This window comes from Salvelinus alpinus, chromosome 4 (assembly GCF_045679555.1).
Source record: "Salvelinus alpinus chromosome 4, SLU_Salpinus.1, whole genome shotgun sequence".
Classification (NCBI taxonomy): domain Eukaryota; kingdom Metazoa; phylum Chordata; class Actinopteri; order Salmoniformes; family Salmonidae; genus Salvelinus; species Salvelinus alpinus.
In genome coordinates this window covers 19,336,143-19,362,382 of record NC_092089.1, presented here as the reverse complement: position 1 = coordinate 19,362,382, position 26,240 = coordinate 19,336,143, and the positions used below count along the sequence as shown (strand labels likewise).

The 26,240-nt window shown below is 44.3% G+C and overlaps 2 protein-coding genes across 6 annotated transcripts in view; one reads left to right on the top strand and one right to left on the bottom strand.

Annotated features, from left to right (window-relative positions):
• The window catches only part of LOC139572974 (dysbindin-A-like), a 45,296-nt gene extending 33,930 nt beyond the window's left edge, over nucleotides 1-11,366 (top strand). The window contains exons 8-10 of one of the 2 annotated variants that reach the window (XM_071395892.1): nucleotides 5,294-5,449; nucleotides 6,685-6,831; nucleotides 10,877-11,366. In XM_071395892.1, the coding sequence (XP_071251993.1) occupies nucleotides 5,294-5,449; nucleotides 6,685-6,831; nucleotides 10,877-11,175 (602 nt within the window). In that variant the 3' untranslated portion in view covers nucleotides 11,176-11,366. The remainder of the gene's footprint in view (nucleotides 1-5,293; nucleotides 5,450-6,684; nucleotides 6,832-10,876) is intronic. The other variant, XM_071395893.1, reaches the window with a different exon arrangement.
• Nucleotides 11,367-11,513: 147 nt separating this feature from the next.
• The window catches only part of jarid2a (jumonji and AT-rich interaction domain containing 2a), a 128,947-nt gene continuing 114,220 nt past the window's right edge, over nucleotides 11,514-26,240 (bottom strand). For 2 of the 4 annotated variants that reach the window (XM_071395885.1, XM_071395886.1), the window contains 10 exons: nucleotides 23,957-24,049; nucleotides 22,842-22,960; nucleotides 22,578-22,648; nucleotides 22,178-22,292; nucleotides 20,148-20,253; nucleotides 19,721-19,903; nucleotides 18,757-18,887; nucleotides 16,245-16,425; nucleotides 14,805-14,912; nucleotides 11,514-14,044 (listed from right to left, as the gene is read on the bottom strand). In XM_071395885.1, the coding sequence (XP_071251986.1) occupies nucleotides 13,835-14,044; nucleotides 14,805-14,912; nucleotides 16,245-16,425; nucleotides 18,757-18,887; nucleotides 19,721-19,903; nucleotides 20,148-20,253; nucleotides 22,178-22,292; nucleotides 22,578-22,648; nucleotides 22,842-22,960; nucleotides 23,957-24,049 (1,317 nt within the window). In that variant the 3' untranslated portion in view covers nucleotides 11,514-13,834. Of the gene's footprint in view, nucleotides 14,045-14,804; nucleotides 14,913-16,244; nucleotides 16,426-18,756; nucleotides 19,356-19,720; nucleotides 19,904-20,147; nucleotides 20,254-22,177; nucleotides 22,293-22,577; nucleotides 22,649-22,841; nucleotides 22,961-23,956; nucleotides 24,050-26,240 lie in introns of those variants that run through there. The other 2 variants (XM_071395887.1, XM_071395888.1) reach the window with 2 other exon arrangements.

Genomic DNA, 26,240 nt, shown 5'->3' with positions numbered 1-26,240 from the left:
AATGATGACGGCACGTGTTTCCTTGCAGGTATCCATGGTTGACAGAGGAAGAACAATGATTCCAAGCACCACCCTCCTTTTGAAGCTTCCAGTCCGTTATTCGAACTCAATCAGCATGACAGAGTGATCTCCAGCCTTGTCCTCGTCAACACTCACATCTGTGTTAACGAGAGAATCACTGACATGATGTCAGCTGGTCCTTTTGTGGCAGGGCTGAAATGCAGTGGAAATGTTTTTGGGCGATTCAGTTCATTTGCATGGCAAATAGGGACTTTGCAATTCATCTGATCACTCTTCATAACATTCTGGAGTATATGCAAATTGCAATCATACAAACTGAGGCAGCAGACTTTGTGAAAATTTATATTTGTGTCATTCTCAAAACTTTTGGCCACGACTGTAGTGGTATCTTGTTAGTATCCTGGTACTGTAGTATCACAATGAAGGGTTGTTTGATCTGGATCACAAGAAAGGGTTGTTAGCTGAGATAGAGGTCACAGAATAGTCTCTCTGGCCAGACTCGGGGTGCTAGTCTCTGCACACTCCACACAGAGGTGTCTCTGGCCAGACTCGGGGCTCTGTGAGAAGACTCTACCGTAAGGACAGTGTCTCTGGCCAGACTCATAGCTCTGTGTGAGAAGACTCTACCGTAAGGACAGTGTCTCTGGCCAGACTCATAGCTCTGTGTGAGAAGACTCTACCGTAAGGACAGTGTCTCTGGCCAGACTCATAGCTCTGTGAGAAGACTCTACCGTAAGGACAGTGTCTCTGGCCAGACTCCGGGCTCTGTGAGAAGACTCTACCGTAAGGACAGTGTCTCTGGCCAGACTCCGGGCTCTGTGAGAAGACTCTACCGTAAGGACAGTGTCTCTGGCCAGACTCCGGGCTCTGTGAGAAGACTCTACCGTAAGGACAGTGTCTCTGGCCAGACTCAGGGCTCTGTGAGAAGACTCTACCGTAAGGACAGTGTCTCTGGCCAGACTCAGAGCTCTGTGAGAAGACTCTACCGTAAGGACAGTGTCTCTGGCCAGACTCAGGGCTCTGTGAGAAGACTCTACCGTAAGGACAGTGTCTCTGGCCAGACTCAGGGCTCTGTGAGGAGACTCTACCGTAAGGACAGTGTCTCTGGCCAGACTCAGGGCTCTGTGAGAAGACTCTACCGTAAGGACAGTGTCTCTGGCCAGACTCCAGGCTCTGTGAGAAGACTCTACCGTAAGGACAGTGTCTCTGGCCAGACTCAGGGCTCTGTGAGGAGACTCTACCGTAAGGACAGTGTCTCTGGCCAGACTCAGGGCTCTGTGAGAAGACTCTACCGTAAGGACAGTGTCTCTGGCCAGACTCAGGGCTCTGTGAGGAGACTCTACCGTAAGGACAGTGTCTCTGGCCAGACTCCAGGCTCTGTGAGAAGACTCTACCGTAAGGACAGTGTCTCTGGCCAGACTCCGGGCTCTGTGAGAAGACTCTACCGTAAGGACAGTGTCTCTGGCCAGACTCCAGGCTCTGTGAGAAGACTCTACCGTAAGGACAGTGTCTCTGGCCAGACTCAGGGCTCTGTGAGGAGACTCTACCGTAAGGACAGTGTCTCTGGCCAGACTCAGGGCTCTGTGAGAAGACTCTACCGTAAGGACAGTGTCTCTGGCCAGACTCAGGGCTCTGTGAGAAGACTCTACCGTAAGGACAGTGTCTCTGGCCAGACTCCAGGCTCTGTGAGAAGACTCTACCGTAAGGACAGTGTCTCTGGCCAGACTCCAGGCTCTGTGAGGAGACTCTACCGTAAGGACAGTGTCTCTGGCCAGACTCAGGGCTCTGTGAGAAGACTCTACCGTAAGGACAGTGTCTCTGGCCAGACTCATAGCTCTGTGTGAGAAGACTCTACCGTAAGGACAGTGTCTCTGGCCAGACTCATAGCTCTGTGAGAAGACTCTACCGTAAGGACAGTGTCTCTGGCCAGACTCAGGGCTCTGTGAGAAGACTCTACCGTAAGGACAGTGTCTCTGGCCAGACTCAGGGCTCTGTGAGAAGACTCTACCGTAAGGACAGTGTCTCTGGCCAGACTCAGGGCTCTGTGAGAAGACTCTACCGTAAGGACAGTGTCTCTGGCCAGACTCATAGCTCTGTGAGAAGACTCTACCGTAAGGACAGTGTCTCTGGCCAGACTCAGGGCTCTGTGAGGAGACTCTACCGTAAGGACAGTGTCTCTGGCCAGACTCAGGGCTCTGTGAGAAGACTCTACCGTAAGGACAGTGTCTCTGGCCAGACTCAGGGCTCTGTGAGGAGACTCTACCGTAAGGACAGTGTCTCTGGCCAGACTCAGAGCTCTGTGAGAAGACTCTACCGTAAGGACAGTGTCTCTGGCCAGACTCAGGGCTCTGTGAGGAGACTCTACCGTAAGGACAGTGTCTCTGGCCAGACTCCAGGCTCTGTGAGAAGACTCTACCGTAAGGACAGTGTCTCTGGCCAGACTCCAGGCTCTGTGAGAAGACTCTACCGTAAGGACAGTGTCTCTGGCCAGACTCAGGGCTCTGTGAGGAGACTCTACCGTAAGGACAGTGTCTCTGGCCAGACTCAGAGCTCTGTGAGAAGACTCTACCGTAAGGACAGTGTCTCTGGCCAGACTCAGGGCTCTGTGAGAAGACTCTACCGTAAGGACAGTGTCTCTGGCCAGACTCAGGGCTCTGTGAGGAGACTCTACCGTAAGGACAGTGTCTCTGGCCAGACTCCAGGCTCTGTGAGAAGACTCTACCGTAAGGACAGTGTCTCTGGCCAGACTCCGGGCTCTGTGAGAAGACTCTACCGTAAGGACAGTGTCTCTGGCCAGACTCCAGGCTCTGTGAGAAGACTCTACCGTAAGGACAGTGTCTCTGGCCAGACTCAGGGCTCTGTGAGGAGACTCTACCGTAAGGACAGTGTCTCTGGCCAGACTCAGGGCTCTGTGAGAAGACTCTACCGTAAGGACAGTGTCTCTGGCCAGACTCAGGGCTCTGTGAGAAGACTCTACCGTAAGGACAGTGTCTCTGGCCAGACTCCAGGCTCTGTGAGAAGACTCTACCGTAAGGACAGTGTCTCTGGCCAGACTCCAGGCTCTGTGAGGAGACTCTACCGTAAGGACAGTGTCTCTGGCCAGACTCAGGGCTCTGTGAGAAGACTCTACCGTAAGGACAGTGTCTCTGGCCAGACTCATAGCTCTGTGTGAGAAGACTCTACCGTAAGGACAGTGTCTCTGGCCAGACTCATAGCTCTGTGAGAAGACTCTACCGTAAGGACAGTGTCTCTGGCCAGACTCAGGGCTCTGTGAGAAGACTCTACCGTAAGGACAGTGTCTCTGGCCAGACTCAGGGCTCTGTGAGAAGACTCTACCGTAAGGACAGTGTCTCTGGCCAGACTCAGGGCTCTGTGAGAAGACTCTACCGTAAGGACAGTGTCTCTGGCCAGACTCATAGCTCTGTGAGAAGACTCTACCGTAAGGACAGTGTCTCTGGCCAGACTCAGGGCTCTGTGAGGAGACTCTACCGTAAGGACAGTGTCTCTGGCCAGACTCAGGGCTCTGTGAGAAGACTCTACCGTAAGGACAGTGTCTCTGGCCAGACTCAGGGCTCTGTGAGGAGACTCTACCGTAAGGACAGTGTCTCTGGCCAGACTCAGAGCTCTGTGAGAAGACTCTACCGTAAGGACAGTGTCTCTGGCCAGACTCAGGGCTCTGTGAGGAGACTCTACCGTAAGGACAGTGTCTCTGGCCAGACTCCAGGCTCTGTGAGAAGACTCTACCGTAAGGACAGTGTCTCTGGCCAGACTCCAGGCTCTGTGAGAAGACTCTACCGTAAGGACAGTGTCTCTGGCCAGACTCAGGGCTCTGTGAGGAGAGAGCCCCTACAGTAAAGACAGTGCGAGAGAGAGAGATAAGGAGCTCTGTTCTCTGCCGCTACAGAGGAAGTCTGTCAAGAATAACTTGGACTAATTACTGACATTTATCTTATGATATCTGTAGGATGATGTTGACCGTTATTATAGTAAGAAGACATGTATCTGATGTAAAAGACTAACTACAGGTTGCGTCCCAAACTGTATGTATGTGGTCAATAGATTTGGGGTCACTAGAAAAGAGCGGAGGCTACTCTGACAAAAAGCTGCCACTTCCCATGGAGCTTAACAGGAATACCAAACAATGACTTGTTTATATTCAGTAACATCAACTAATACAACATCTGTGTTAATGTTCACAGTAACCTACACAATGACCTACACAGTAACTATACAGTAACCTACACAGTACCTATACAGTAACCTACACAGTAACTATATAGTAACCTACACAGTAACCTACACAGTAACCTATACAGTAACCTATACAGTAACCTATACAGTAACCTACACAGTACCTATACAGTAACCTACACAGTAACTATATAGTAACCTACACAGTAACCTACACAGTAACTTATACAGTGACTATATAGTAACCTACACAGTAACCTATACAGTAACCTACACAGTGACTTATACAGTAACCTATACAGTAACCTATACAGTGACCTACACAGTAACTACACAGTGACTTATACAGTAACCTACACAGTGACTTATACAGTAACCTACACAGTGACTTAAACAGTGACTTAAACAGTGACTATATAGTAACCTACACAGTGACTTAAACAGTGACTTAAACAGTGACTATATAGTAACCTACACAGTGACTTAAACAGTGACTTAAACAGTGACTATATAGTAACCTATACAGTGACCTACACAGTGACCTACACAGTGACCTACACAGTAACCTACACAGTAACTTAAACAGTGAATATATAGTAACCTATACAGTAACCTACACAGTGACCTACACAGTAAGCTACATAGTAACCTACACAGTAACCTACACAGTAACTTAAACAGTGACTATATAGTAACCTATACAGTAACCTACACAGTGACCTACACAGTGACCTGCACAGTAACCTACACAGTAACTTAAACAGTGACTATATAGTAACCTATACAGTAACCTATACAGTAACCTATACAGTAACCTATACAGTAACCTACACAGTAACCATTTGTAAAACATGTTTCCATAATATAATGGAAGACTGAGGTGTCATCATTTGACTGTGTCTAGTCCTTATGTCTATCCAGAGGGTATGACTGACCTCCATAGAGATGTACTTGAGCTCATCTCCTATCTGTTCAATGGCTGCTTCCGTGAGAGCAAGTCAACCCTCTATCCACCTCTATGTTTACGTGTCCTCTACTTCCTGTTCCTTTACGTGTCCTGTACTTCCTGTTTCCCCCCCAGCCGAGCTGGACTCTGAGCACGCCCAGAAGGTGCTGGACATGGAGCACGCCCAGCAGGGGAAGCTGAAGGAGAGGCAGAAGTACTTTGAAGAAGCTTTCCAACAGGACATGGATCAGTACCTCTCTACTGGCTACCTGCAGATCACCGACAGAAGAGGTGAGCTGGAACCCAGAACACACACTTGTTTGGCTCCCAAATGGCACCCTGTTCCCCTTGTTATAGTGCACTGCTTTGGACCATAGCACTACGGGCCCTGGGAAGTAGTGCACTGCTCTGGACCATAACACTACGGGCCCTGGGAAGTAGTGCACTGCTTTGGACCATAGCACTACGGGCCCTGGGAAGTAGTGCACTGCTTTGGACCATAACACTACGGGCCCTGGGAAGTAGTGCACTGCTTTGGACCATAGCACTACGGGCCCTGGGAAGTAGTGCACTGCTTTGGACCATAACACTACGGGCCCTGGGAAGTAGTGCACTGCTTTGGACCATAGCACTACGGGCCCTGGGAAGTAGTGCACTGCTTTGGACCATAGCACTACGGGCCCTGGGAAGTAGTGCACTACGGGTCTGTAGGAAATAGGGTTCCATTTGGAAGCGTAGCCTAGTGGTTAGAGCGTTGGACTAGTAACCGAAAGGTTGCAAGATCGAATCCCCGAGCTGACAAGGTACAAATCTGTCGTTCTGCCCCTGAACAAGGCAGTTAATCCACTGTTCCTAGGCCGTCATTGAAAATAAGAATTTGTTCTTAACTGACTTAGTTAAATAAAGGTCAAATAAAAATAATAAACGTTACAGAAGGTCAAAGAAAGGCTTTTTTTAAAAGGTTGACTTGTGTTTTAAGATATTTTCTGAACTTTGGTCTGGTGTCACTGCTGCGTTGTAGGTCAAAGTGTTTTAGATTCTATGACTTTTCCCTCGTCTTGTTCTGCTCTGTCTAATGCTGGGACGTTGAGCTTTACAATAACCAGTGATGCGACGCCAGTTAATTGACTGTTTCCTTTGTCTTTTATTGTGCTTCCTGCTTTCATCATACTTGAGGTATGATGGTGCTGTCTGTCTGTCTGTCTGTCTCATGTCAGAGCTGTGTTGTCTGTCAGTCTGAGTAAGTAACAGGGACATGTGTGTATCTTCAGTGTTGTACTGTTGTACTGTCTGAGTAACAGGGACATGTGTGTATCTTCAGTGTTGTACTGTCTGTCAGTCTGAGGTTCTCAATTCATCATTCCGTGATTCCTCGCACCCCATCTCCTCGCCTCTCTTTCAACCATATTGGAGGATAAGTTCCAAGATTCCTTGCGAGAAATCGAGGCAGGATGTGACTGAGTAACAGTACCGGTGTGGTGCAGCTGCAGTGTGACGTGACGCTGGTTGTGTGTGTCGCTCCACAGGGCCAATAGGTAGCATGTCTTCCATGGAGGTGAACGTTGACGTTCTGGAACAGATGGACCTGATGGACATGTCGGACCACGAGGCCCTCGACGTCTTTCTCAACTCTGGAGGAGAAGACAACAGCCTGACCTCCTCACTCACCTCAGGTAGTTATCAACGCAGTGACCTCCTCACTCACCTCAGGTAGTTATCAACACAGTGACCTCCTCACTCACCTCAGGTAGTTATCAACACAGTCCTGACCTCCTCACTCACCTCAGGTAGTTATCAACACAGTCCTGACCTCCTCACTCACCTCAGGTAGTTATCAACACAGTCCTGACCTCCTCACTCACCTCAGGTAGTTATCAACACAGTCCTGACCTCCTCACTCACCTCAGGTAGTTATCAACGCAGTCCTGACCTCCTCACTCACCTCAGGTAGTTATCAACGCAGTCCTGACCTCCTCACTCACCTCAGGTAGTTATCAACACAGTCCTGACCTCCTCACTCACCTCAGGTAGTTATCAACACAGTCCTGACCTCCTCACTCACCTCCGGTAGTTATCAACACAGTCCTGACCTCCTCACTCACCTCCGGTAGTTATCAACGCAGTCCTGACCTCCTCACTCACCTCAGGTAGTTATCAACGCAGTCCTGACCTCCTCACTCACCTCAGGTAGTTATCAACGCAGTCCTGACCTCCTCACTCACCTCAGGTAGTTATCAACGCAGTCCTGACCTCCTCACTCACCTCAGGTAGTTATCAACGCAGTCCTGACCTCCTCACTCACCTCAGGTAGTTATCAACGCAGTCCTGACCTCCTCACTCACCTCAGGTAGTTATCAACGCAGTCCTGACCTCCTCACTCACCTCAGGTAGTTATCAACGCAGTCCTGACCTCCTCACTCACCTCAGGTAGTTATCAACACAGTCCTGACCTCCTCACTCACCTCAGGTAGTTATCAACACAGTCCTGACCTCCTCACTCACCTCAGGTAGTTATCAACACAGTCCTGACCTCCTCACTCACCTCAGGTAGTTATCAACGCAGTGACCTCCTCACTCACCTCAGGTAGTTATCAACGCAGTCCTGACCTCCTCACTCACCTCAGGTAGTTATCAACGCAGTCCTGACCTCCTCACTCACCTCAGGTAGTTATCAACGCAGTCCTGACCTCCTCACTCACCTCAGGTAGTTATCAACGCAGTCCTGACCTCCTCACTCACCTCAGGTAGTTATCAACACAGTCCTGACCTCCTCACTCACCTCAGGTAGTTATCAACACAGTCCTGACCTCCTCACTCACCTCAGGTAGTTATCAACACAGTCCTGACCTCCTCACTCACCTCAGGTAGTTATCAACACAGTCCTGACCTCCTCACTCACCTCAGGTAGTTATCAACACAGTCCTGACCTCCTCACTCACCTCAGGTAGTTATCAACACAGTCCTGACCTCCTCACTCACCTCAGGTAGTTATCAACACAGTCCTGACCTCCTCACTCACCTCAGGTAGTTATCAACACAGTCCTGACCTCCTCACTCACCTCAGGTAGTTATCAACACAGTCCTGACCTCCTCACTCACCTCAGGTAGTTATCAACGCAGTCCTGACCTCCTCACTCACCTCAGGTAGTTATCAACGCAGTCCTGACCTCCTCACTCACCTCAGGTAGTTATCAACTCAGTCCTGACCTCCTCACTCACCTCAGGTAGTTATCAACACAGTCCTGACCTCCTCACTCACCTCAGGTAGTTATCAACGCAGTCCTGACCTCCTCACTCACCTCAGGTAGTTATCAACGCAGTCCTGACCTCCTCACTCACCTCAGGTAGTTATCAACTCAGTCCTGACCTCCTCACTCACCTCAGGTAGTTATCAACACAGTCCTGATCTCCTCACTCACCTCAGGTAGTTATCAACGCAGTCCTGACCTCCTCACTCACCTCAGGTAGTTATCAACACAGTGACCTCCTCACTCACCTCAGGTAGTTATCAACACAGTGACCTCCTCACTCACCTCAGGTAGTTATCAACACAGTCCTGACCTCCTCACTCACCTCAGGTAGTTATCAACACAGTCCTGACCTCCTCACTCACCTCAGGTAGTTATCAACTCAGTCCTGACCTCCTCACTCACCTCAGGTAGTTATCAACTCAGTCCTGACCTCCTCACTCACCTCAGGTAGTTATCAACACAGTCCTGACCTCCTCACTCACCTCAGGTAGTTATCAACACAGTCCTGACCTCCTCACTCACCTCAGGTAGTTATCAACACAGTCCTGACCTCCTCACTCACCTCAGGTAGTTATCAACACAGTCCTGACCTCCTCACTCACCTCAGGTAGTTATCAACACAGTCCTGACCTCCTCACTCACCTCAGGTAGTTATCAACACAGTCCTGACCTCCTCACTCACCTCAGGTAGTTATCAACACAGTCCTGACCTCCTCACTCACCTCAGGTAGTTATCAACGCAGTCCTGACCTCCTCACTCACCTCAGGTAGTTATCAACTCAGTCCTGACCTCCTCACTCACCTCAGGTAGTTATCAACACAGTCCTGATCTCCTCACTCACCTCAGGTAGTTATCAACGCAGTCCTGACCTCCTCACTCACCTCAGGTAGTTATCAACGCAGTCCTGACCTCCTCACTCACCTCAGGTAGTTATCAACGCAGTCCTGACCTCCTCACTCACCTCAGGTAGTTATCAACACAGTGACCTCCTCACTCACCTCAGGTAGTTATCAACACAGTCCTGACCTCCTCACTCACCTCAGGTAGTTATCAACTCAGTCCTGACCTCCTCACTCACCTCAGGTAGTTATCAACTCAGTCCTGACCTCCTCACTCACCTCAGGTAGTTATCAACTCAGTCCTGACCTCCTCACTCACCTCAGGTAGTTATCAACGCAGTCCTGACCTCCTCACTCACCTCAGGTAGTTATCAACGCAGTGACCTCCTCACTCACCTCAGGTAGTTATCAACACAGTGACCTCCTCACTCACCTCAGGTAGTTATCAACTCAGTGCACTATGTAGGGAATAACCAACGCAGTGCACTATGTAGGGAATAACCAACGCAGTGCACAATGTAGGGAATAACCAACGCAGTGCACTATGTAGGGAATAACCAACGCAGTGCACTATGTAGGGAATAACCAACGCAGTGCACTATGTAGGGAATAACCAACGCAGTGCACTATGTAGGGAATAACCAACTCAGTGGCCTTGTGGTTAGTGTCCTCCCTGATATTGGAAGATTGGGAGTAGCTTCACGCTACAGAAACAGGAGATAGACTAGTCTCCTGTCCAGGGGGTGTACTGGTACATCAAGCTGCCTCACTACAGTAACAGGAGATAGACTAGTCTCCTGTCCAGGGGGTGTACTGGTACATCAAGCTGCCTCACTACAGTAACAGGAGATAGACTAGTGTCCTGTCCAGGGGGTGTACTGGTACATCAAGCTGCCTCACTACAGTAACAGGAGATAGACTAGTGTCCTGTCCAGGGGGTGTACTGGTACATCAAGCTGCCTCACTACAGAAACAGGCGATAGACTAGTGTCCTGTCCAGGGGGTGTACTGGTACATCAAGCTGTCTCACTACAGTAACAGGAGATAGACTAGTGTCCTGTCCAGGGGGTGTACTGGTACATCAAGCTGCCTCACTACAGTAACAGGAGATAGACTAGTGTCCTGTCCAGGGGGTGTACTGGTACATCAAGCTGCCTCACTACAGTAACAGGAGATAGACTAGTGTCCTGTCCAGGAGGTGTACTGGTACATCAAGCTGCCTCACTACAGAAACAGGCTTGCAGAAGGCTTGCTACTTATTTGTACTAATTTATGTAGGGATTAGGGTGCAATTTGGGACGACCATTTGTTGATATCATGCAGCCACCAACGGTACAGAGACAGTATTTGCTTGTGTCCATTTAGTCATGTTATTAAGTGCGTTGCTAGCGAGCCACTTTCTTATGAACGCAGGGTATCAAAGCATTCGCGTCACCCTGGGGATAACAGAGTTGTGTTGTCATGGGAATGTGGTCATGAGTTCAAACAAAACAGAGATTATACACTGCAGCACACTAGAATCACATGATGGAGCATGTGGTTGAGTCCCTAGTGGAACCCTGTATCCCATATATGGGCAGAGCCGTGATGTTGGACTGATCCCCTCTCCCTCCCTCCTGTCCCCCAGGTCCAGACCCCGAGTCGTTGTCCTCTGAGATCTCCCTGCGGGTGCCCACCCAGGCGGAACTGAGGAACAAGCCGTCTTCCTTCTCCTCCACGGAGCCAGGCTCAGCCAGCCAGGACACCAGCCAGGACACCAGCCTGGGGGAGGGCCAGGAGGGGGAGGGCAGCGAGGCTAGCGGAGATGGAGATCAGCCCCTGGTACTGCCAGACGAGGAGGAAGTGCAGGCCGACACAGCCCTGGTGTCGTTGCCCGAGACAGAGACGTTGAAGAACTCTGACGACAGCGACTCGCAGGCCTCTTAGGAGCCGTCACAGAGCTGCCCCCTGGGTGAGAGCGGCACTAGGCTCCTAGACGCTGATCTGGGGCTCCGTTTTGCATTTTCCCCCCAAAAAGCTTTTTTTTCTTTTCTGTTTTTTATAAATGAATTGTAGCTTCCTTCCTTGTATCCAATTATATCTAAGTAAATAATAATAAAGTTGTTTAAAATGTTCAATGGACTGCATTCTTCAGACATTACACTGGGAGTTTAAACCAAAGATTTGAAGTCAATAACTAGAATAGCTTGGTGGTTGTTAAACACAGAGATGTTTGGCAGGATGCTTGGAGGGTACAGACACACTTAGAAGAACACATTTGGATAGACACTGTCAAACCTTTTTATTCAACCTTAATAGGAACTAACAAATAAAATAGAAAATAAAACGGTCATTGTCCAACTTGGAACAGCATGGAAGGAAAACAGAATCAGAGATAAGAAATGAGACGGTTGGCTGTAATGAGCCTGTTGTAAAAAACAACCAAAACATTAAGCACGCTTTTTCAAAAACATCAAACTCTGTATATATGTCAACTTTGAAAATGGATTGTTTTTGTAAGGGGTCTCAACAAGCTGATTTAAAGGACTCTTGTCTCGAGGCTGGAGTGCAACAACAGGAGTTACTCCTTCTGTACATAGTAGATTTTTATTCTTCTACTTATTTTCCCTTTTCATAAAAAAAGTAAAGGTAAAAAACGAGGGGATTGAAACGATGCTGTACTTCAGTGATATAAGCAGCACTTCTCCATACATGTTACCAGGACAACCCTGGCCCCATACATGTTACCAGGACAACCCTGGCCCCATACATGTTACCAGGACAACCCTGGCCCCATACATGTTACCAGGACAACCCTGGCCCCATACATGTTACCAGGACAACCCTGGCCCCATACATGTTACCAGGACAACCCTGGCCCCATACATGTTACCAGGACAACCCTGGCCCCATACATGTTACCAGGACAACCCTGGCCCCATACATGTTACCAGGACAACCCTGGCCCCATACATGTTACCAGGACAACCCTGGCCCCATACATGTTACCAGGACAACCCTGGCCCCATACAACTAATGTCCAACACAGTGGACACAAGGGTTGTGATACAATATATTATTTTTTTGTCTGCACAAAAAAAAATTACACAACCATTTCACTGTCTCCACAATGCTTATGTAATTCTAGATTTGTTTTGTATCACAACCGTTGAGTGTATACGGGGCCACAGATGAAGTAACTGGGGGAGAGGCTTTTTCTTCATAAATCCCCTACTACAAAACACTGCATTCCATTCCTTAAAAGGCTCAGGTACATGTATCTTTAGACATTGACATTGTTTTATATGTACAATGCTGTTGTGGTTTTCAGTTATTTGTTCTTTGATAAAACACCTGGATTGTGACTCCCAAATGGCACCCTATTCCCTATATAGTGCCCTTGGGGCTCTGGTCAAAACTAGTGCTCTAAATAGGGGCTAGGCTGCCATTCGGAACGCATTCCCGGAGACCCAAGAGTTGCAGGTCAAGAGCCTATAAGGGTCTAGAGTGGATAACTTGGTCACAAAACAAAAACTATCGGCACCAGAAGTGATTGAAAATGATTAGTATGCATTTTTTTTTAGGCACAGTGTTTCACACCAAAATGGTCAGATGAGCGGTGTGAAGCCCATGATGACCGTTCCAGTCTTGGCCAATTCTCTAAACAATTATAACATCAATGATCTGAGAAGGGGCCAAGGTCTTATTCACTAATAACCAAACGGAAGCAAAAGGGCCAAAACGGGGAGGGACTACCTGAACATGTCCAATAAGGAACGCTTGTTTTTTGTTTTTCCCGTTGCAAAATGTTTTCCTACGTTTAGCACTAATAAATATGACCCACATTTTGCGCTCCGCTGGAAAAATCTTTGTATCGTTTTCATGTATTACAAACCCCTGAAGAGCCTTATTACTGGTTGGAGTCTAACGCGAAACTATAGAATCAACTTATTGGTAACAAGTTCTAAAAACGTGTTCACAGTTCAGGATGCAGTCCAATGGCTTTGAGCAAAACAGAAATGATCATTATTATTACTACACCAAATACAGTATAAATTGAGCACCAAGATGTAGCACCAGGGAAGTGAAGTCTGTAGGTAATAACAGTAGGTGTAGCTAGGAGGATATTGTGATATCTAGATACAATATACAGTATTGGACGAAAGGGCTGGATTCAATCCATATCGCTGAAGATCCGCGCTCACATTTTAAAGGTAATTTCCGATTGAGTTGAGATATACAGTGAACGCGGGAACATTGCCTTCAAATTTCAATTGAGCTGAAACGCGGATCCTCCGATACGGAACTGAATCCAGCCATTAATACCTCTTAAAAACATGTTTTTTTACTCTAGTGCAAAAGCCGTGGTTTAAGGAGCACATTCTCCACACTGAGCAGAGAGAAATGTACCGTAGTGAAGCACTGGTCCTGTTGGAATAGTTCAGAAATCCTTCCTACCTTCCTTTGAAGTAATCACAGGTGTGAATTGGTTTTATTGGTGACAGTAATTGTGTGGTAGTAACCTAACCACTTGTAAATCTGTGTTTACCTCAAAGAACCCAGGAAGGAAGGATGTGAAGTATTGGAGCGCGACCCATGATGTGAGTTATTTAGAGCTGAGGGCGGTCTTGGGCAGGGTGGAGGAGGGGAGGCGGGTGAGGGACACAGTGATGGAGGTTCTGTTTCGGGCGCTGCGTTTGGCCGGGGTGGACGTCTCACCGGGGCCCTGAAGTCCTCTCGTCCCTCTCCTCTTCTCAGCACCGCTCCTCTCCAGCACTCTCCCACACACCCTGCTCACCAGATGGTTGATTTGGTCCTGAGAGGAAGAGGAATTGGAATCAGGAGAAGAAGAATGTGGGTTGACATTGAAGAGTGAGTGTAGTAATTGACGACCTCCTACTGCCTAATAATGGAGGTCTGGACTATGAATGTACTGATGGTGTTGAGCTGAACTGCTTTCATGTTCTGACAGTTTTCACTCTCCTGGTTAAATAAGGTTACATCAAATGTTGGAACAAATTTAAACCAGTGTGCTGTAGTAGTGTGTAGTGTACTGTAGTAGTGTGTAGTTTACTGTAGTAGTGTGTAGTATACTGTAGTAGTGTGTAGTGTACTGTAGTAGTGTGTAGTTTACTGTAGTGTGTAGTGTGTATAGTTTACTGTAGTAGTGTGTAGTATACTGTAGTAGTGTGTAGTGTACTGTAGTAGTGTGTAGTATACTGTAGTAGTGTGTAGTGTACTGTAGTAGTGTGTAGTGTACTGTAGTAGTGTGTAGTGTACTGTAGTAGTGTGTAGTTTACTGTAGTAGTGTGTAGTATACTGTAGTAGTGTGTAGTTTACTGTAGTAGTGTGTAGTTTACTGTAGTAGTGTGTAGTGTACTGTAGTAGTGTGTAGTGTACTGTAGTAGTGTGTAGTTTACTGTAGTAGTGTGTAGTGTACTGTAGTAGTGTACTGTAGTAGTGTGTAGTTTACTGTAGTGTGTAGTGTGTGTAGTTTACTGTAGTAGTGTGTAGTATACTGTAGTAGTGTGTAGTTTACTGTAGTAGTGTGTAGTGTGTGTAGTTTACTGTAGTACCTCGTCGTAACGGTACATCATTTTGAGGCCTCGGCAGGACTTGTGTTTCTGTACGTACAGCAGGACACACTCCAGACAGAACACCACGTTCTCACTCTCCTGAACCACCTGCAGGGACATGAGGAGCATGTCATCAGGACATAGAATAAACACAACATGTTCCCTCCTGAACCACCTGCAGGGACATGAGGAGCATGTCATCAGGACATAGAATAAACACAACATGTTCCCTCCTGAACCACCTGCAGGGACATGAGGAGCATGTCATCAGGACATAGAATAAACACAACATGTTCCCTCCTGAACCACCTGCAGTGACATGAGGAGCATGTCATCAGGACATAGAATAAACACAACATGTTCCCTCCTGAACCACCTGCAGGGACATGAGGAGCATGTCATCAGGACAGAATAAACACAACATGTTCCCTCCTGAACCACCTGCAGGGACATGAGGAGCATGTCATCAGGACAGAATAAACACAACATGTTCCCTCCTGAACCACCTGCAGGGACATGAGGAGCATGTCATCAGGACAGAATAAACACAACATGTTCCCTCCTGAACCACCTGCAGGGACATGAGGAGCATGTCATCAGGACATAGAATAAACACAACATGTTCCCTCCTGAACCACCTGCAGGGACATGAGGAGCATGTCATCAGGACATAGAATAAACACAACATGTTCCCTCCTGAACCACCTGCAGGGACATGAGGAGCATGTCATCAGGACAGAATAAACACAACATTTACCCTCCTGAACCACCTGCAGGGACATGAGGAGCATGTCATCAGGACATAGAATAAACACAACATGTTCCCTCCTGAACCACCTGCAGGGACATGAGGAGCATGTCATCAGGACATAGAATAAACACAACATGTTCCCTCCTGAACCACCTGCAGGGACATGAGGAGCATGTCATCAGGACATAGAATAAACACAACATGTTCCCTCCTGAACCACCTGCAGGGACATGAGGAGCATGTCATCAGGACAGAATAAACACAACATGTTCCCTCCTGAACCACCTGCAGGGACATGAGGAGCATGTCATCAGGACATAGAATAAACACAACATGTTCCCTCCTGAACCACCTGCAGGGACATGAGGAGCATGTCATCAGGACATAGAATAAACACAACATGTTCCCTCCTGAACCACCTGCAGGGACATGAGGAGCATGTCATCAGGACAGAATAAACACAACATTTTCCCTCCAGGGACAATAAAGTAAGACCAGTCTTTTTACAGGACATTTACGATTGAGCCCACATCTGCAGACTTAACCATCGATGCCATCTCCACAAACATCGGGGAAATGGCCTTTAGAAGGCGCCTTGTTGACCGTGCAGTGAGCTTGTCGACAACATGCCTTTGATTGAATCCCTGCCTATGTTTGTGCCCAACCTTCCCTGCCCAGTAAAGACTCACCATGGAGAGGTAGCAGAGGTGTTGGCACACCTGGCAGCGTCGGTCCGAGGGGTCGAGCCTCAGCCACTGGCGCTGGATCCTCCTGCTCTCTGAGGAGGCCTGGTTGTCATGGCTACAGTAGCGGGCAACAGACCGCAGCCCGGCGTCAAACAGATCCCTGCGCTGTCTCAACTCTGTATCCCTGGAACAGGTAGAGCAGACTGGTGTATCGTCTGTCATCAATGGCTACTGTTTCCTTTTTTTTAAGTTGTGGAAAGGGTCAATTTGCGATAGGTACATGTTGTACTTTTAAATGAATGATGTATAGCTATTGATTCTTAAGAGTGGTTACATTTCTCCAGCCCCATCCCACAGCTGTTTATTGAATCCCATATTGTCCTTTTAAGAGTAGCATTACATTCCATGTATGATGATACTGTGATCTACAATGATACTGTGATCTACAATGATACTGTGATCTACAATGATAATACTGCTATTGATACTGTGATCTACAATGATACTGTGATCTACAATGATACTGTGATCTACAATAATACTGTGATCTACAATGATACTGTGATCTACAATGATACTGTGATCTACAATGAAACTGATCTACAATGATAATACTGCTATTAATACTGTGATCTACAATAATACTGTGATCGACAATGACACTGTGATCTACAATGATAATACTGCTATTAATACTGTGATCTACAATAATACTGTGATCGACAATGATACTGTGATCTACAATGATAATACTGCTATTAATACTGTGATCTACAATTATGCTGTGATCTACAATGATAATGTGATCTACAATGATAATACTGCTATTTATACTGTGATCTACAATGATACTGTGATCTACAATGAAACTGTGATCTACAATGATAATACTGCTATTAATACTCTGATCTACAATAATACTGTGATCTACAATGATACTGTGATCTACAATGATACTGTGATCTACAATAATACTGTGATCTACAATGATAATACTGCTATTGATATTGTGATCTACAATGATACTGTGATCTACAATAATACTGTGATCTACAATGATACTGTGATCTACAATGATAATACTGCTATTGATACTGTGATCTACAATAATACTGTGATCTACAATAATACTGTGATCTACAATGATACTGTGATCTACAATAATACTGTGATCTACAATAATACTGTGATCTACAATGATACTGTGATCTACAATGATACTGTGATCTACAATGATAATACTGCTATTGATACTGTGATCTACAATGATACTGTGATCTACAATGATACTGTGATCTACAATAATACTGTGATCTACAATGATACTGTGATCTACAATGATACTGTGATCTACAATGAAACTGATCTACAATGATAATACTGCTATTAATACTGTGATCTACAATAATACTGTGATCGACAATGACACTGTGATCTACAATAATAATACTGCTATTAATACTGTGATCTACAATAATACTGTGATCTACAATGATACTGTGATCTACAATGATAATACTGCTATTAATACTGTGATCTACAATTATGCTGTGATCTACAATGATAATGTGATCTACAATGATAATACTGCTATTTATACTGTGATCTACAATGATACTGTGATCTACAATGAAACTGTGATCTACAATGATAATACTGCTATTAATACTCTGATCTACAATAATACTGTGATCTACAATGATACTGTGATCTACAATGATAATACTGTGATCTACAATAATACTGTGATCTACAATGATAATACTGCTATTGATATTGTGATCTACAATGATACTGTGATCTACAATAATACTGTGATCTACAATGATACTGTGATCTACAATGATAATACTGCTATTGATACTGTGATCTACAATAATACTGTGATCTACAATAATACTGTGATCTACAATGATACTGTGATCTACAATAATACTGTGATCTACAATAATACTGTGATCTACAATGATACTGTGATCTACAATAATACTGTGATCTACAATAATACTGTGATCTACAATAATACTGTGATCTACAATGATGCTGTGATCTACAATAATACTGTGATCTACAATGATACTGTGATCTACAATAATACTGTGATCTACAATAATACTGTGATCTACAATGATACTGTGATCTACAATAATACTGTGATCTACAATAATACTGTGATCTACAATGATACTGTGATCTACAATGATGCTGTGATCTACAATAATACTGTGATCTACAATGATGCTGTGATCTACAATAATACTGTGATCTACAATAATACTGTGATCTACAATGATACTGTGATCTACAATAATACTGTGATCTACAATAATACTGTGATCTACAATGATGCTGTGATCTACAATGATACTGTGATCTACAATGATAATAATGTGATCTACAATGATAATACTGCTATTGATACTGTGATCTACAATGATGCTGTGATCTACAAATATAGTACTGCTATTGATACTGTGATCGATACTGTGATACTGTGTTAAATAGTTAAACCCACCTGAGGTCTTTGAGAAGTGAGGTCATGGTACTCAGAATGACACCATTCTCCCGTTTAGATTCTGACATTGCGATCTGGTACAGCAACTTCTCCATGGAGAAAGACCTCTCTATGCGTCGACATTTCAGCTCCTGGGGAGGAGAGGTAAGAGATATTTGAACATTTGATATGACAGGGTCTTTTCACAACATATCCCAGTTCAGATTAATGGATGTGCTCAGTTTGGTAAACCCTCGCAAATCCCTCCTTTCATGCAGTAGATGTGTAGGGAACTAAAATCCATGTGGATAACAGAATCTTTGATACTGAATTGACCAGCGGAAGGCCGGGTACACAGAGGCGCTCTCTACCCTCAGTTTGTCCGCTCTATCTGAACTGACTGACTGATAGACAGACTGACTGACTGACTAAACTATGCGTTGCCTTTGCCAGGAAGCTGGTTAAGTCAGACTTTAGAGCCTGGTTACCACCCCTTCGTGAGGAGCTTTCAGGACTGGAACTCAGTCAGGAACTCAGTCAAACTGGACACCCCAAGATGTACAGGAGCATGGAGAGGTACAGGACAGGTACAGGAGTTCATACTCTATGTGGTCAGACCCCTAAACGAAAATGGATTTTCGTTAATTTTAGCAAAGACATTTATATCATTTTGCAATTGTCTTGTATAACAATATCTATTTTTTAAATTGTAACAGAAAGCGTAATTCAGATTTTTTTAAATGGAGAATTGAATCTGTATTAATGCTGAAGACCAATACATTAAACCAACTGATCTTGTAGCTTTATCTGTGAAAACAACATTTACCATGCCGATGCCAACGACTAGTAACACTATACTAAATACTACAGTAATGTTAGCATGGCAGGTAACATTATAACAATACATTATCTACTGAATTAAACTATAGTCTTCTTTCAACTAATAGCTTATCCTTCAAGTATTGATACGATGGGGGGCTCCAACCTTGGCAGCCTGGTATCCCGTGTTCAGCCACTGGGGGGTGGCGAAGTGCACTGTCTCGGAGACGCTGTAGCCGCAGCACACCTTGGAGACGAACGCTGCCGGGAAACACACGACGAACTGGCCACTCTGCTGGACGGTCCGGTGCACTTTGACCCCCGCTCGACACAGCACCTCCGGAGAGATCTGGAGGGAGAGAGAGAGAGAGAGAACATGTATTACCTGACGACCAAGTCTACATCCCAAATGGCATCCTCTTCCAGATATAGTGCACTACTTGCACCCTGTTCCCTATATAGTGCAGAACTTTTCACCAGAGCCCAGTGTGTATGTGTGCGCACAGTGTTTATGTAGTCCATGTTTGTGTGGACAGTGTTTCTGTAGTCCATGTTTGTACTGTATGTGTGTGCTGTGTATCCTGCAGTCACACCATGATGTTGTTCTCCAACATCTCCAGTCCTGGGGTTCCATTAGCCTGCAGTAGTGTGTGAACCACCTTGTCCAGCTTCACCTTCTCCTCAGCAGGAATACAGTACCTGAACACCGGGTTACATGGGTTATTAGGATCTAATTGTGTATCACTATATGATAACATGTTGGAGTTAGTGGACACATGTCATAGCACTAGTAAATAATAATAATATCCTTGTCTGGCAATGAAACTTCATTTTTATTGTAGTTTTATAGAATTTTATTTGAGCTTAACAATTACATTAAGGGGCATTTTATAAGGGGAAAGATTTGCTTTTGGAATTTTCTAAATATTTTCAATATTATTCATTTCCATGTTGGCTCTATACCCAGAAATGCCATTGTCTGGAGAAAAGGATCCCAATTTCAAACTCTCCAAAAAAGTGTAATTATATATATATTTTTTTTTAACTGGCAATAATTGAAAAGGGATCTTGTGTAGTTATTTGCAATAGCCCTTATCTCGAAACTGTGATTCCTTTCCTGTATTCCTGTGTCTGGAGATTTGGTGAATTCAAATCAGGAATGAGCAGGGTCAGCTATACCATAATGACCTCTTATTCATGTCCTCATTACATGTAGTGCAACAAGACCACTCATGGTCTGGAAAGTTCTCTACTATCTGATATATTTTAAACAAACAATATAGAAATCACCACGGTCAAAACCCCCCAAAAATATTTTTGTCTAACGTCAACTCCGTCAGAGTGCTGAAAGAATAATTTAATATATTTTACAAATGTAAAATACTTTGAGGCAAACCACTCCACTCCGTCCCTGATGGCTAAATCCCTTATGAACTTTTTTTTATTGTTAGAAAAACACATGGTTAAACTGTTGACATATTTGTTGTGATAGATCTAAGGGATAATGTTTCCTTTATAAATGTTGTTTTATGTTCTGAATCTAGAAAAACATGCCAAAAAGCTAACAAATGTTTTATGTTCTGAATCTAGAAAAACGTGCCAAAATTCTAACAAATGTTTTATGTTCTGAATCTAGAAAAACATGCCGAAACGCTAATAAATGTTTTATGTTCTGAATCTAGAAAAACATGCCGAAACGCTAATAAATGTTTTATGTTCTGAATCTAGAAAAACATGCCGAAACGCTAATAAATGTTTTATGTTCTGAATCTAGAAAAACATGCTAAAATGCTAACAAAATTAGCCCTTGAGCATTATATAGCGTTATAAAAATGCGTATTTCATATTTGAATAATGTAATGATAGAATTAAACAAACAAGGTCTTCAAACACTTGGACAATAAATGTACAAATGAAATGCATTGTATGGTGTCTGACTGAGTTGATATAAATCCACTTAGTTGTAATTTATGAGAAAAACATTTCTGAATTAGGAGGTTGTTCCTTTACATGGTGTGATATATATATTATTTGGTCTATCAGATATTAAAACAAATACTTGTGGAAGAAAAGTTTATATTGTACCGTCTTTCAAGAATTCCTGATATATATATATATATATCTATATATATATACACACATATAATAAACTGGGTGGTGCTGATTGGCTGACAGCCGTGGTATATCAGACCGTATACCACGGGTATGACAAAACATTTTGCTGCTCTAATTACATTGGTAACCAGTTTATAATGGCAATAAGGCACGTCGGGGGTTTGTGGTATATGGCCAATATACCACGACTAAGGGCTGTGTCCAGGCACTCCGCAATACGTCGTGCTTAAGAACAGCCCTTAGCCGTGGTATATTGGCCATATACCACAAACCCCCTCGTGCCTTATTGCTTAAATATATACCATTTAGCAGATGCTTTTATCCAATAATGACTTAGTCATACTGCATACATTTTACATATGGATGGCCCAGAGAATCAAACCCACTATCCTGGGGTTGCGGACTAACTGACGCTGAGCTCGTTCTCCATTGGTTGTGGCAGGTGGTGAACCTGAGTGACCGTAGGATTAAACTGGGAGAGGGCAGTGAGCAGTGAACCACTACTTACCAAATGCAGTCAGCACCAGTGTGTAAGTAATCAATGTATGGAAGGCGATGATGGTCTCGCGACCAGCATGAGGTAGAGAAGACCATGCCGATGTTCAGCCAAGGAATGGTCACTCCTGTACAACCACAAAGGAAGACATAGTAGACTGTCAAGCTTTTCTAGTCAGTTCAAGTTCACTTAATTCATAGCAGAATGCTATTGAATTGTGTCACCAAAAATGAGGATATACTGTATAAAACAAAAACAAAATAACTAACGCAACATACACTCAAGGAACTGTTGTAGTTAAGCTGAAGGGCGTCCTTCAGTTCCCTCTGCAGCTACTTACAACTGTCTGTATTACAATACAGTTTACTGTCATCCTGTGTAACAGGAGAGGGTCATAGGTATCGATGATTACCTGGCACAGCACCAAGGTGGCGTAAGATGGATCCTGAATTATTGGGAAGGACTGTAAGGTTCCATCCATGTCTTGAGTGGAGACAAGAGAACAGAACACATATTTTATGCATGTCCTTACAGGGTTGTAAAATTCCCCTAACTTTCCCAAAATTCCCAGGTTCTCCAGAAATCCCAGTTAGAAGATTCCAGGAATCAGGAGGGAATAAGCAGGAAATTCAAAATCCTCCAATCATGTGATAGAATAATGCCATTAGGCCCTTACTTTGAAAACGTCTCAGACTTTCCAACTGGGAAGCCACTCCCATGAGTTTTAGTGTCCACTTTCCCACAGTGCACTGCAACATGACAATCCCTCTGCTCCACAATGTTCCAGTACTTCTGCTGCAATCACAGACAGAAACATTATTGCATTAATGTAGATGAAAAAACAAGTAGTGACAGTAGATCACACAGTGGGATGGCTGACAAGAAAGACAAAAGGAGAGAAGAAATATGTCAATGACCTGATCAGTCATCTCCATACTACTTACGGTCCCAGTGAATTATACTACTTACGGTCCCAGTGAATTATACTACTTATGGTCCCAGTGAATTACACTACCTATGGTCCCAGTGAATTATACTACTTACGGTCCCAGTGAATTATACTACTTACGGTCCCAGTGAATTATACAACTTACGGTCCCAGTGAATTATACTACTTATGGTCCCAGTGAATTATACTACTGATGGTCCCAGTGAATTACACTACTTACGGTCCCAGTGAATTATACTACTTATGGTCCCAGTGAATTATACTACTTATGGTCCCAGTGAATTATACTATTTATGGTCCCAGTGAATTATACTACTTATGGTCCCAGTGAATTATACTACTTACGGTCCCAGTGAATTATACTACTTACGGTCCCAGTGAATTACACTACTTATGGTCCCAGTGAATTATACTACTTATGGTCCCAGTGAATTATACTACTTACGGTCCCAGTGAATTATACTACTTATGGTCCCAGTGAATTATACTATTTATGGTCCCAGTGAATTATACTACTTATGGTCCCAGTGAATTATACTACTTACGGTCCCAGTGAATTACACTACGTATGGCCCCAGTGAATTATACTACTTATTCATTATGACTATATGGTTGCATCCCAAATAGCAGGGCCCTGACCAAAAGTAGTGCACTAAGGGCCGATTCAGACTTGAAATAAGTAGACTTAACATGGATTTATGTCAATAAAATATGGACAAGTCAATTTTTATTTTTATTTATTTAAGTCCATGTTAAGTCAACTTCTCTGAAACCTGAATAGGGCCTTAAGTAGCGCAACCTACGTAGCAGGTATATAACAGTTTGGGATATGTAGACCTTACCTCCACCTCAGCCGTCCCAGGCTCCTTGTTGAAACACATGTTCATAGTATTCCTGGCTGTCCTGTAGAACGTAGTGAGAGAAACCGACTTCCCCTGCCATAGAGAAACACAAAGAGAGGGCTAAGACCTTACGGTCCCTTTCAAGTTCCCTGATATACAGTCAATGTAAAGATTATCACAGCAAATCACCAACACAGAGTGTACGAGCTTATGGACTGAGGTGCTTTGATATATTGCCAATCGAATGACACAGAAACACAACCAAAGAGACTAGTAAGACCATACAGGAAGTAGTCTTTTATGTCTCTTGATACACTGTCTCCGTCCCTAATGACATCCTACTTTTGAAGAGGGTCTGGTCAAAAGTAGTGCATTAGAAAAGGGAATAGGCATGTGATTTGGGACGCAGACCACTGTCAATGTAAGGATTATCACAGCCAACCAGATAAGAGAGTTAGTTGAACAGCCAGACAAAAACAAAAAGCTTTTCTCTGAGAGGGTGAAAACTACATGATACATGTGGATGTCACTGTGCTGCATGACATCATCTTCCTTCCTCTCCCCGCTGCTGCTGCAGCCTCAGCACATTCTGAAGGGGAGTCTTCCATCCAGACGCTTTTCTCAGGTTGCCTCCCAAATGGCACCCTATTCCCTTATCCAAATGGCACCCTATTCCCTTATCCAAATGGCACCCTATTCCCTTATCCAAATGGCACCCTATTCCCTTACCCAAATGGCACTCTATTCCCTTATCCAAATGGCTAACTATTCCCTTATATAGAGTACTACTTTCGATTGGAGCCCTAAGGACCCTGGTTAAAAGTAGTGCACTAGACAGGGAATTGGGCACCATTTGGGACATAAGCTCAGATACACGACAGACAACCGGGCAGGGACAGAGACTGAGAGCCTGTATGAATGTGCCAGGAAAATCCCTGGTTGGTTGAACTACAGTCGGTCACTGTAAGCTTTCCCACATGTGTGGAGGAGATTGCTGTATTTCTTATTATGGCCCAATATATTGATTTCATATGGGCCCAGCTATGCTGGCATTCACAGACAGAATAGTCCCTACGAGCCAGGTTTAAAAAGTAGGAAGTCAAACTGAGAGATGAAACGCTATAAGTAACTGATACTACAGAAGAACTAGCTGATACTACAGGAGAACTAACTGATACTACAGGAGAACTAACTGATACTACAGGAGAACTAACTGATACTACAGGAGAACTAACTGATACTACAGGAGAACTAACTGATACTACAGGAGAACTAACTGATACTACAGGAGAACTAACTGATACTACAGGAGAACTAACTGATACTACAGGAGAACTAACTGATACTACAGGAGAACTGACTGATACTACAGGAGAACTAACTGATACTACAGGAGAACTAACTGATACTACAGGAGAACTAACTGATACTACAGGAGAACTAACTGATATTACAGGAGAACTAACTGATATTACAGGAGAACTAACTGATACTACAGGAGAACTAACTGATACTACAGGAGAACTAACTGATACTACAGGAGAACTAACTGATACTACAGGAGAACTAACTGATATTACAGGAGAACTAACTGATACTACAGGAGAACTAACTGATACTACAGGAGAACTAACTGATACTACAGGAGAACTAACTGATACTACAGGAGAACTGACTGATATTACAGGAGAACTGTAACTGATACTACAGGAGAACTAACTGATAATACAGGAGAACTAACTGATACTACAGGAGAACTAACTGATACTACAGGAGAACTGACTGATATTACAGGAGAACTAACTGATACTACAGGAGAACTAACTGATACTACAGGAGAACTAACTGATACTACAGGAGAACTAACTGATACTACAGGAGAACTGTAACTGATACTACAGGAGAACTAACTGATACTACAGGAGAACTAACTGATACTACAGGAGAACTGTAACTGATACTACAGGAGAACTGACTGATATTACAGGAGAACTAACTGATACTACAGGAGAACTAACTGATACTACAGGAGAACTAACTGATACTACAGGAGAACTAACTGATATTACAGGAGAACTAACTGATACTACAGGAGAACTAACTGATACTACAGGAGAACTAACTGATACTACAGGAGAACTAACTGATACTACAGGAGAACTAACTGATACTACAGGAGAACTAACTGATATTACAGGAGAACTAACTGATACTACAGGAGAACTAACTGATACTACAGGAGAACTAACTGATACTACAGGAGAACTAACTGATACTACAGGAG